This window comes from Vidua macroura, chromosome 18 (genome assembly GCF_024509145.1).
Source record: "Vidua macroura isolate BioBank_ID:100142 chromosome 18, ASM2450914v1, whole genome shotgun sequence".
NCBI classification, from domain to species: Eukaryota; Metazoa; Chordata; class Aves; order Passeriformes; family Viduidae; genus Vidua; species Vidua macroura.
The window spans coordinates 3,099,180-3,112,297 of record NC_071588.1 but is presented as its reverse complement, the minus strand read 5'-3'; the positions used below and the strand labels follow the sequence as shown (position 1 = coordinate 3,112,297).

At 41.8% G+C, this 13,118-nt stretch overlaps 1 protein-coding gene across 3 annotated transcripts in view; it reads left to right on the top strand.

The window, feature by feature from the left end:
* The window catches only part of KDM2B (lysine demethylase 2B), a 113,690-nt gene that overhangs the window by 73,983 nt on the left and 26,589 nt on the right, over positions 1 to 13,118 (top strand). For all 3 annotated transcript variants that reach the window (XM_053993620.1, XM_053993618.1, XM_053993619.1), the window contains one exon: positions 806 to 892. In XM_053993620.1, the coding sequence (XP_053849595.1) occupies positions 806 to 892 (87 nt within the window). The remainder of the gene's footprint in view (positions 1 to 805; positions 893 to 13,118) is intronic.

Sequence of the window (13,118 nt, the reverse complement as noted above, 5' to 3'; positions counted from 1 at the left end):
ACCACGGAGTGTTTTACCACCTCTGTGTTGAGTTACTGGTCATGGGAGTGATTCACAGTGGTGGAAGCTGTGTCAGCCTCTGCAACCCACTCACGAAATTTCTAGAACAGTGCATCAAAGAAAAGGGTTTGGTGGGGGTGGAAGGGAGGGGAGACTGATCTTTTTCCCTTAATGCTGTCCATAGTCAGATCCTTTCCTAGTGAACACTCAGGAACCTGAATGCCTCAGCTGGTCACATAAAGGGAACTGGATTCCAGCAGCTCTGTCCTGCCCATTGTGGGGGAAGGAAGGGCAGTGGGAATGCTGGTGCTCTTGGATTGCCATGTGCAAAAAGATGAAAGGTTCCAGAGTACATTTTTATTCTTGGCTTACCTGAATGATCAGGCATCTGAGGATTGCTCCAGACCACACACCTGATGGCTGAAATAACAGGGGCAGAGCCTCACTGCTTCTCAGGCCTTCTGTAGCCTTGATTAGGAGAGAAGGGGTTAGAGGTGGAGTCAGTTGGGATTTAACAACCTGGACTTTGAGGGAGAGGGATGATAGTGGTAAGACACTGGTCTTGGACACACCAATATTAAAGAATTCTGTAACATTTGAGGTGATTGATGGTTGATTTTGCTGCCTGTTTTGCAAGAAGTTTGACATCTTGGATGTTAATGATAGATGGTAGAGTTTCAGTGGGAATTGGAAGTTTGGAAGCAAAAGTAACTTGCAGAGATCTTGTTGTGAGAGCAGAGATCTCTGCACTCTTGAGTTGGAGAAATGTTTCTCTGGTTAATAAAGGCCTTTTCATTTGCAACAGAACATACTAAAGGAACATGCTGATGATGACCAAAATCTTGCCATTTCGGGTGTCCCTGTGGTCAGCTGGCCCAAGAAGACCACAAAGGTAATGAGACACAATTACTTACTAACCATTGTTGTGCCTGCTCTGGTGTTTATTTATCTGTAATCTGACAAAGTGCTGTGTATTATCTGTTGGCAGCTGCTAGCATTTTTAACACAAAATGTTACTTGTAATGGTTTTATGATTAAGACTTGAAGCAAAACAAGAAAGTGCCTTAGCAGGGAGAAATTAGAGTTTCCATTTAAAAAGAATTTGTTTGAGCCTTACTTACCAGTATAAAACTTTGAAATGTCTTGATAGTTTACTAATTATGGTTAAATCTAAAAATTTTGATGCATTTTGTGTAAAATTAAATGATGTGTAAATGCTACAAATCAGTCACTTAGGGAACACTCTTGTCTGAACGAGCGGATGGTTTTTCTCTTACACTGACTGCTGTGTACATGTGCCACTTTAACTTTGAAGCATTGTTTTCTGTCCTTGTATCCTAATTTTTCCTCCTATACATGGGAGTAATTCTTTTCACTTTGCAGGAGAACCATGAGGTTTGCTTCGTTAAGGCTGATAAAGAATTTGAAATAATTAACGAAAGAACAATGTCAAAAGGCTGGTTGTTATTTATAACAGTGGTATGTTTACCACACTGCAGTTATTCAGCACGCTGTAAAAGCAGCTTTGCTTATTTAGAAGATGTCTCATCGCTTCTATTTTTACTTTCATTTTTCACTGAATTAGTGTTATAATCCATTATTTCTTTAGAAATGCTGAAGGGGTCGGTCAGCTTAAATCAGGCTTCGATCTGAAAATCTGTCGTTGTTATCCCTGTAGATACCTTTCAAATAATTATCAGGGAAGACAATTCACTCAGTTCTCACTTTTTCTGCTGGTGAACGTGTTATGGCATGTGTAGCCATGAGAATTTGCTGTTTGCAGGTGGGAAGTAGGAGACCATAAACATGGAACTGCCAGAGGAGAGTGGGGCAGGATGAGCACACCACGTTCCTTCTTGGTCTCTTTTTGGGTTTTCACATTTCAGAGGAATTGTGTCTTGTTAAATACTTACTTCCCTTTTAGCTTGTAATAAATCCATGAGAATATGCTCTGTGTTTAAAACATTGGTTTAGAAACAATGGTGGAAAACCTTGAGAAATAGGTGGGGGATTCTCCACTCCTCTGGTTTTATAGCTGCTGCTCATTCCATGGTCAGGTATATTTTAGGCATTGAATAAAGCAAAATCACTTGACCAGAGAGAAGGTGGTGTGGGAAACATGTAAGATAAAACTAAGGAACAACTGACTCCCCTTTGAGCTTCTGAGAGAAGGGAGGATCTGAGTGCTTTGAGGCTTTTATAAGCTTTGGTATTTGTTATGTTCTTGTTCACTTTATTTTGGAACCTTGATAAATGCTTCATTTCTTCTCTTTTATTTCTGTGTATTGGCAATGTAACTGCACCTGTAAAGGATTTATAATTTTTGTGACTTAAAACTTACCTGTTTTTGCAAAATCCATCTTGCTGGCTGCAAGGGGTTTTTCTCAGGTATTTATTTTCCTTCTGCCTTTCTGAAAGCAAAAACATTCAGGAGGCATCATTCCCACTGGTATGACAATATCAAACATACCAGTTAATAACAAATACAAGGAAAACTTTCACAGAAAGTCAGACTTGAGGTTAAAGTTTGGAAATAAACAAAAATTGATAGCAGAAAAAATCATTTCACCATTTTCTTTGTATTTGCTTTTCTTAATCTGTGATCAGCTTGTGTTATGTCTTATGTTTTAGTTCAAAGGTACACTTGCAGATAGGGCTGCACATTTCCCAAGAGAAATTTGTTTTGGTGCTTCTAATTGGCAAATGTCCTTGTCATCTTCCATGTTCCAGCTATTTCCCTTCCTGGGAACAGAGGCCAAGTGAACACGCTGGGAAGAGACATCTTAGAGCTGAGCCTTTGAGTTCCAAATTAAAATCTGTGGGAAAGACAATATAGGGGAGATTTGTCTAAAAGCAGTTTTAGTAGTTAAGCTTGGTTATTCCTCCTTTGTTCCCTATAAGCCCTGATAATGAAATAGAAGATTTTACAGAGAAGAAAAACCCTTAGGGAGGGGGAAACTCCCTTGGAAAATGGATTGTAGCTGGTGGAGCAAGTCTCTATGGCCAGAAGATCCCACAAATGTTGATCACAAGGCAGGGGAGTAAAAGCTACCAGTAATTTTGCTTTCTGCAGTCTTGTAGTATTTATAGGAGAAATGGCAGATATTTCCCAGTGCTTTCCTGAGATCCTTGTGTTCAGAGGGAGCAGGAGATCCAGTACAGCACAGTACCTGCTAATGTGGGGCTGCAAGGAGACATTTTAGTTGGTATCAGCTTCCAGGGACAGGAGGATTGTCTGATTCCAAGCCATGAAGGAAAAGAAGGGAACTGAAATCCAGAAAGATGAAGCAGTACATGAAAAAAAGTACATCTCTCTTGCTTTCTCCCAAGAGAAGGCTCCAGAAAAGATTTAGAAAGACAAGAGCAGCAGATGGAGAAGGAAGAATAAAGCCAGCATTAAATGCCAAAACATTTCAAAGAAAATGGAAATTACTGTAAAGAAAGGAGGGGAAGAGACTAGAAATGGCAAGAGAGCAGGATTGGGAGAGAAGCAAGTACTGAAAAGGGATGGAGTGGGAAAGGCAAAGAGCAGAGGGAGAGAACCCTGACTAAAGTCAGGTCCCTGGAATAGGGACAGGGAGTGTCTGTGTAAGTAACCCAAGTTGGGGAAGGTCGAGCTTGCTTACGCTGACTTGTTTTGAAAGAATGTGCCTTTGGTAACCTGAATGATTTTCGGAGCAACAAATAATAATTCCCTTTAGAACGGAGTCAGTTTCTTTCACGTGTTGTGAGTGTGACGTGAGCAGCATGCACAGAGCTGCAGAACAGCTCTTGAAGCCTGTGACATGCTGGGGTTTAAGGAAGAAACATGTTCATTCACCTCAGATCCCACTTCAGAGAGCTTGAGGTGTAATGGGCAGGACATTTAAGCAAGTACAGGGAAGAGCTGTCCGTGTGTCGTGGCCCCGCAGTGGTGCCCCGCTCTGTCCACCTTTTCCAAAACATTTGGGGCTGCCAGTCACACTGCAGCTCCCTGACAAACAGAATGGTTCTCTGGGAAAAGAAACAGAAGTCATGAGCAGCGATGGTTTAGTGAGTAGATGGAATAACTGGGTGACATTTGATGATCTTGTGGTTAATGCACAAAATGGGAGGCCGGGGTCTGCGCCTGTTCCCAGCTCTGCTGCAGCACCCTGTGTCGTGTGAGGTGAAGGGCACATTCTTGCTCCCTGAGCTTTTCCAGGTAGAGATGGGGCTTCCCAGCTGGGAGCCTGGGAGGTGAAATTAATGGTTATAAAGACCTCTTGCATCTTCAGTGAAAAGTTCTGTAGTAAAATGTAGGAACCATTACTGTTTTGTGGTAATAAGAGAGATGGAGTGTGATTCATAGACACCTCTTCAGATCATATTTACTCATCTTTATGGAGCTATTTTGAGTTGCTTGTACTTCTTATAATTTATTGATAATTATTTAGCACAATAATTACTCTCCTTTAGGCACCTTTTTTTTTTCCCCCTTTGGAAAATCTATTTCAGAAGAAGCAAGAATCTTTTTCTTTTAGCTGTACAGTAAGAGACAACAGTCCAGTGCCAGTGGTTTTAGGATATGTACAACAATCCTAATTTGGCCTATTGGAGGAATCAGGAATGTGGGACTGAGTGGATATTTGAAACCTGCTTGTTCTGCTGGCTGACTGACAGTTCGTGTACCTTCAGGCAGGACATTTCCCACTGGCTGCCAGCACGGATGCAGCTGTGGATGTGCAGCCCCCATCCTGTTCCTGTGCCGGGGGCTGTGCAGCTCTGGCTTGTCCTCACTTGGTGCAGGGCTCAGTGTTATCTGGGGGGGTTGCAGTCATGGATCATTAAGGTTGCAAAAACCTCCAGGATCATCAAGTCCACCCTTTGTCCAAATCCTGCTGTGCCATGCTGTCCGAAGGGAAGAGCTCCATAGGGCACGCTGCCTTCAAGTGCTGGGTTCTTCAGCAGCTAAAGAGGAGCAAGGAATCATCCCAACTAACTTCTACCCCATCCCTGGGACATGACACAGAGCCTAAACCTGATTTTCCACTGTGGCAACTCACAGCTGGTCACTGGTGCAGGAAGCTGGTGCCTGCCAAGCCCAGTCTCAAAACCCATTCCCATGAGTTACTCAGCCCTGCAGTACCAGAGTTCCCATTTATCTGCACAGGAATTAGAGATAGTATTTTATTTAAGGAACTCAGAATATGGCTTAAGCAGAAACCACATTTTTCAAACCATTTCCTATTTCTGGAAGAAAATAGTCAACTCCAGCAGCATGTAATTACACTCTGTGGCAGTGCCTTCTGTTTTTATCGTGATAAAGATCTTTAGTTGTCTATGAAGAGCAGCTATAAAGAACTAAAATATGTTTGGACTCTCCTGTTCTGTGAAGAGTTAGAAATGCAGACTGGAAGCTGGATTCTCATCTCTCTTACCTGGCACAAAACTAAAGCCACTGCATTTGCAATGAGAGCGAGTGTCCAAATATATTTAGGTCTGGCTGTGAGCAGGAGATGGAGCTGTAATTTTCAGGAGCTGGTTAACAGTGCTGCAATATGTGGCTGTTTCTCTGATGCCTGTTCATACTCTTTCTCCATGTAATTTTTACCTGCTGATTTTAAAAGAAGATAGCTGAGAAGTCTAATAAGGAAATGGTAATATTCCTATTTAATGGAATACTGTTAATTAGTAAAGGCCACAAACTGAAACTTTGATTGGATTATTGGTTTTTTTAAGCACCAGTTTCCCTGCAATTGGCAGTGCAAATAATGTTCATAGCTCTGTATCAGGGCATGAGAACAAGGAAGAAAAAGTGATAATTGAAAAAAAAAAAAAGAAAGGCATCTCTCAGGCTGTTTTTTTTTTTGGGTTGGGGTGGTCACGGGTGGGCATCAATTGAAAGGGGCCTTCTGGGATGGCAGCATCTGATTTCTGTCATTAGTGAGTTCTGTCCTACAGCAATTCAGTTTGTACCCCATTATTTTTACTAGAAGTCTTTTTGCAGAATTCTACAGACACATCCATGGATCTGAAAAAGGAGGATTAACTCATATGAACTAATCTGTGAGAGGCAGAGCAAAAGGCTGATTCCTGAGGCTGAGGAAAGTCATGTTCCACCAGCCCACAGTCCTTGTAGCACTGTCCTGTTCCCAGTGGTGCCGTCACTGCTGTTAAAGGAGTTGTAGGAACAAAGCAGAAATACAGAGATTCCCTTTGCTTATCTTCCCTGTTAAGATGGAAGATTATATCTTCATCTTTTCTGCTTAGTTTTCCCTGGTAGAATTTTTTTCTCTCTGTGAATTTACCTAATAATTTGTGGAACCTGTTGATCTTTTTGATCTGCTCAGCATCCTGTGCCAGTGTCCCCCTGCGGTTTAATAAAGCTCTGTGTAGATAAGTACTTCCTTATGTTGTTTCAGATCTGTCCTTTAATATCATAAATACACTTCATGCCCTTGGTATCATGCATTCTGAGAAATTTGAATGAGGTCTCTGTTCATCTCTGTGCTGTCAAGGATTTTTTTATGCCCCCATTACTGTGTTTCAGTATTTTTTTCCCCTATTCCCAAGCTGAAAATCACAAGTCAGATCAGTCTTTTCTGGTACATAACCCATACATTTGAGCTTTTTTTTTTTTTTTTTTTTACTGTATACTAGTTCTATTATAGGTAGTTTTGAGGTGAGGGTGAATGTGGGACTCCACAACCACATACATTCAAGATGTGATGTTGGAGAGCAGAGACTGGCAGGACATGCCTGGTTCAGCATGGCCCAGCAGAGTTGAAGGGGGAGATGATTGTTGTGTAAGGACCTCAGGGAGTATAATCATTGGGGCAGGAAAAGAGTTATTTAAGCTAATGGACAATGTTGGCATGGGAAGAAGTGAATATAAACATACTATAAATAGATTTAGGCTGGAAATAAGATTTCAGATCATTGTTCACAGAACCAAAGAGCAGACAAGAAGAACAGTGGACAGCTGTGGTGAAAAGGATGGTAGATTTTTAGAATGAACCTGTATTTTAAATAATAAATTTTGGCAGGATTACCCACCATCTCCAGATCTGGACCCCATAGATGTCCCTATGTACTTTCATATGTCTGCCACCATTTCCAGCAAGGAAACTTTTCCCCTCTTTTTGGTGTTTCACCTTAAAAGTGCTGGGAAGAGAAAAAAAATCTACCAGTTTTTAACAGAGCTCCTTTATTTATGGATTCAATTTTATGTGACATTATGCATTGGATCAAAGCTAAGGCATAATAAGTAAATGGACTAAGAATCAGTGGACACAATGAATTTGATTATATGCAAAAATTAGAGGGTACAGCGTAAAATGGAGGGTTTCGATTAACTTGAAACCAATGTGATTTTTCAGAAGAGCATTCAGTTGAGCATTGTTTTATATCAGGTTTTCTTTCAGTTCAGGGGGAGAGGTGTGAGGTGGACAAAGAACATTCCTGAAAACCTTTGAATAAGTGCTTCCAGTTTTTACTTGCTTGCTTACTAAGAATTCCTGCCATAGCTATCGTTGGCTAGCTCCACCCAGAGAAGCAGGAGCAGTGAGGGACTCGTTACAGCAATTAGTGTTTTAACCAGAGTGGTGTCTGAGACAGATCTGAGCACGTAGAAATGGCACAACATCAAACCAGCATCAGCTTCAGGAGCCTGCCCGGGGCTACCACCAGGAAAGCAGCATTCCATGTAGCAGCAGTGGGAAAACTCTGCCAGATTCCCTAAGACAGGCCAGTTCCATGGAGATCTACTCAGGAAACTTCCTGTGGGAATACAAATGTATTAGAAAGCACATACTGACAATTAAAAACAAGCACTTCAGAATTAAAGTACAAATAGAGTCTATCTGGTGTTAGAAAAAACTTGGATAAAAAAGATAAAGATAGATAAGACAGCAAAACAATCCTGTGTAAATTGTTGTATGATGTATTTTCTGGTTGAGATTCTGAGTAAGTTGTTGTATGGTGGATTTTTCTGGTTGAGATTCAAATAAGTTTTCCATCAGTCATTCCAAGTGGTGCAGGAGCAAAAAGGAGATTTAAACTGTCACATTTCATTCTTGCCAGGCACCAGCTTAAAGGTGTTTGAAATGATCCCACACAGCAGAGCCTGAACTCTGTTTGGTGTCAACAACAATTTAAAATGCCAGTAGTCTGCAAGGAGATTTGCATATACAAATATGTGTGTATTGTGAATCCTTTTTGTTGATAAAAAGTCCTGATTATAAAGTTCATAATCTACTGCAAATCAGGCATTTCTTCATAGTTATCAGATGCTAATAATTACTTTTCTCACAGAAAATAACACAAGTACAAAAGAAAATGAGGATTTAAATCAATTTAAATTTGTTTTTCTCTTTACTGATTTAAATTGTGATTGGAATCAGTGATTTAAATAATTTTGAATAATTTGTGTTCTTTTACACTGTAGGGTAGTAGATGCCATGTGGTAGGAGAGAGCTGAAATGTATTCAAGAAAAATACCCCAGTTCTGGCTCCTGACAAATCTATTAACACACAAAACCACATAGCTGAGGTTTGGGGGATATTTTTTTAGGGGACTTCCCACAGTAGCTGTACACATTCGAAACTAAGGCCTTCCCCTGCTAAGTACACTTGGAGGCAGGAAAAAAACCTGATGCACCAGAACCAAAGGTTTCTCGGGGTACAGTGCAGAGGAGTGAAAGCTGTTGAAGCTTCTGGGAGTTCCTGTCAAGCCTCTGCTTTCCCAGGGCAGTGCTGCCCAGGAAGGCAGCTCCTTGCCTGACCTGTTTATTTTTCTGAGCGCTGTTTCAGTCTTTTACAGACATTAGTCCTCCCGACAAATTCATTTGTGCAGTAACTCGGTGCAGACCCGAGGAGTTCCAGGGTCTGGTGGATGTGGACCCTACCTAACGTGCCAAGGGGGGCTGGAACAAGATGGTCTTGAAGGTCCCTTCCAACCCACTCCACTCCGTGACTCTACAAAAGAGCTTCACTGCCTATTGCCTCAGTATTTTTCTAACACCTTTGCCTGGTGACTTGACAGATTATTTCTCACCTCAAGAGGCTGTACTTGAAATATTGTGTCCCTTCAGGGAGTAATTATAAATAGCAAGGACTTGAATGAGCACCTTCTTAATCTTCCATCTTTGACTTAATATTTTCACTTCTTATCAACTCTCAGCCACTTGCTTTGAAATCTGACCAATGCCTTTATGTGATTAATACATCAAACAGGTAAATTAGAGCCATTTTGACTCTGACTAGAAATCTAAATGGATTGGGAAAAAAAAAAAGAACAGACATCTCTGTTTTCCAACTGTTGTGCTCCAGGTATCATACGAGATGATTTATGTATTCCTCCCCATTGTCATTCTTCTACCATAGACACGAATATTCAGGAATATGAATTTTTCCCAACTATGCCTTGACTACCATTTTTCAAGACAGAAGCTTTCTCTTTATTTCATGACAGTATAAGTGCTGATGGAAACTACTGTAGTCTTAAGGCCTTTTCCTTAGATAGTCTATGTGAAGTGAGTTGACAGATCTCAGATTTTCTCACCAGGAGCCTGGCCTATGTTTATTGCTGAGTTGGCCGACAGAGGCTAAGGTTTGAACCTGGTTTAAGACTTCCAACATCCTTTTGCTCTCCACCATCTCAGCATCAAAACAATCCAAGCTTTGAGTACGTATGTGAAAGTTAATAGTTTTGTTCTGGATCGAAGCACATTGGCAGAGCAGTGGGAAAGGCGTTTGTCATTCCACAGTACAGGCCGTGCAATTATGGACATTAATCCTGTGTGCACTTTTCAGAACACAATTGAATTGTATGTTCTGTCCCCAAGAAGATGGCTTCCTCTTAGTTCCACAGCACATTGAAATTAAAGTCTGCTGAGAATATAAATGAGGGCTTGTTTCAACTTCAGGACTTTCCTGCAGGCACCAGTGGAGAGGGACAGATAGAAGAGGGACAGCAATGCTCTCCTTTTTGAAAATAACAAATATAACAAAATATATGGGTACATTCCAATAAAAGCAAAGCAGCTGCAAGTCTTAGCCTGGTGTGGTTTAGTTGTTAGTCCTGGATGTTACCCCACAAATCCAAGTCAAGTGTGTAGGTGAGAACAATGAGCAGTGAGCCCTCACAGGCAAACTGCACTTGAGATTTTCCTTTGCTTACCATGTGTTTGAGTTTGGTCTGTGGATTTTCAGGCTGCTGCCCACACGTTGGACACAGCTGACTGTCTCCCAGCATTCTGTGCTGTGTGTCAGAGCACACTGAGCCTCTTGCAGGAAAGCAGGTTTCCTATTCCGGTTAATCCACTCTTTCACATCTATTTGCATGTTCCTCCACAGCATGGCAGTCACTGCTTATCTTCTTAGGAACCTCCTTCACTAGTTCTTGCATTTACTGACAGAACATGGCTCTTGGAGACACAAACTGTGCTGTGGAAATGCTTTGTGCCATAAGGCTCTGTGGAAGAAGGAAGCATGGCAGGATTTCCCTCATTTCCTAGTAGATAGTCCCAGTCATGTCATGGCTCTTCCTGCAAAGAAGAGTCTGTTTTGTGTGGTAGATGAAGTCCATGTTTCACCATTCTGCAGTCTTACTTACTACTTTTTTAAGATGACAGGGTGCTGGGATTTGGGGAGGATTGTTTGGGTTTTAAGGCTTATGAGTGAGGAATTCCTGTCAGGAGGGTTTGTCTGGGCTCTTATTTGGGTGCTCCTCTGCTGCAATAGCCCAGGCTGTGTCGTCCAGGAGGTGTTTGTACAGCCCTTGCTGCCTTTGGTTCTCCTGGAACAGTGCTGGACAGTGGTTAGGGAAGTATGAGCAGTAGCATTGCATGGAGGGAGCAATCAATATTATTTCATCTTGCTTTACTTTATTTGATCTAAAGTTGATCAATCAGACTCTATTGAAACGATTGTGACAGATACTCAGTGCATCCGATGACAACTCTTATGTCATAGTTCAGATGAAGTTGATGGGAAGTAGTAAGATTGTGGATATTTAGGCTGTCAGACTGTCACTGCTAGTGTTGAGAATACAAATGAAATATTGGTTAAAACTCTTGAGAAAAGTGTCATGAAATTTGCCCAGGCCCAACAGTTAAGATCGTATTTCATGTGAATGGACACTTACACCAAAACAATGAACCTTAGAAAGCTACTAGGTAACTCTCTTATTCTGATACAGGTCAATCATTGTGATTCATAAACATCTCAGTGGATTTCCTTTTCAAAAACATATGTGCTGGCCTACAGAAAGCAGCAGCAGCTCAAATCACATCTTTTTCCAAGGACTTGCATATCAACCAACTTGAGATCTAATAGTTTCTCTGTAAATATTTTTTTTTCTAATACCAGCTAAATATAATACTAAAGGTGCATAAAAAGTTTCAAGGGAAGGTTAAATCAAAAGTGTGTTTGTGCTACATAAAAAACTTTATTTTACTTCATTATTGAGCATCATAAACTCTAGTGTGTAATAGGAAAACACAGATCCTGTTCAGCACTGGCAGCAGCAGCAATCTGTTGGTGCAGGAGATGCTCAGGAGTGAGTGAGTACAGCACAGGGGTTGTAGTCGTCCTCCCCCAGCTTGGTTTTACTACTTAAGGATATTTGCATGAGAATAAAATCTGGTTCTTTGGCACTCATCTGCTCCTGCTGTTTATTCTTCGCTTGAGGTTATTGTCTCAGTTTGTGACAACATAATTGGTTTCTGTGGAGAAGATTATGATATTGATGAGACTTATATATGACTTCAGGTGAGGTGCAATCAAAGCAACAGTTCAAAATAGAAGGTGCTGTCTGTTTTCATGCAGTTTTCACTATGGCTCATTCAGCAGCGTAATTAAGGATGTTATTTATTACTGAACTGTATCACACTAAGCTGAAGTATGGACACAGTTCTGCCGCTGCAGGCAGGACTGGGGTCACTGCTGCTTATTTTGTGTTCTAAACTGTTGTAAACTCCACCAGGCTGGGCAACTAGATGCTGTTCACACAAGGATTGCTCACTATTTGTTGTAATTTAGTGTTCTCTAGTGCAGACAAGCTGAAAGAATTGAGCTGGAAAATGCTCTCTTAATAGTTCCTTCTGTGTATTAAATATTCCTTTGAATGGTTAGCTGCTCTTGTACAGGATAAGTTTTTTTGAGAACAATTATAATCAGAAACAATTATTTTATTGTGTTGTTTCCCTCTTGCTGATTCCCAATTTGCTATTTTGTATCATACCCTATCCCTTTTTTTAAAACACCATCTCAGCAAAGTTTACATAGCGTTTGGAAATCATTCCAAGATCTTGGCATGTGTGAGCCTTCTGTCCTAACTCGGGCTCTGTAATTAGAGCTCACTTGTCACTTGTGGTGCTGTTGCAAGGGCAGTGTGGTGATGCTCTCGGGTGGCAGGGCTGGCTGTGGGGTCAGGGTGCCGTGGGTTACACTGGGGAGGAACCTGCTGCAGCCAGGAGAGGCCAATGCCAGCATTGGGAGTGCTGGAATGCATTGCAGATTGAGAGGAGTAGGATGATCTCTGTCATGATTTAATTTGCTGTGAATGACATTTTGCCGTGGTGTGACTGGTGGATTGTCCTTGGGGGATGTCACAAGTTATTTTTTCCTCCTGTCTGGATTACAGAGCCAAAAGGCCGGAGGGACAGACAAACGTGAGCCAGGTTACACGGAACTGGGCTAGTGGAGACTTGGTCTGCCCACAGGCAGGTGTGGGACCAGGCATTTTCCTTCCGGATGTCATCCGTCCTCCTGCTGCTGCTGCTGCAGGCCAGGTGTATTACAGCACCACCAACACGGCTGTAGCCACGGCCTTGCTCGTGCTTTAAAACATTGTAGGCCTGTCATGAGATGCATTCCCCCTTCCTCTCTCCTCCAGAAAACATTGGATTCTGATATTACCTTGTGATTCTGAAAGCCAAGGCCTTAGGCACATGCCTTTCGTGCCTCAGCTTTCATCTGCTCCCGCTCCCGGTTGTGTAGGAACACAATGGGGGAAGAGAGAAACCTGAGGAGACAGGCTGAGCACATCCCATCGCCTTCTGGGAGCCCCGTCGTGTGTTGTGAGTAAATGCTTCGCTCCCAGCATGGTGGATGAGCAGGATGGGGAGAACACCATCACCTACCCATCATTTGAG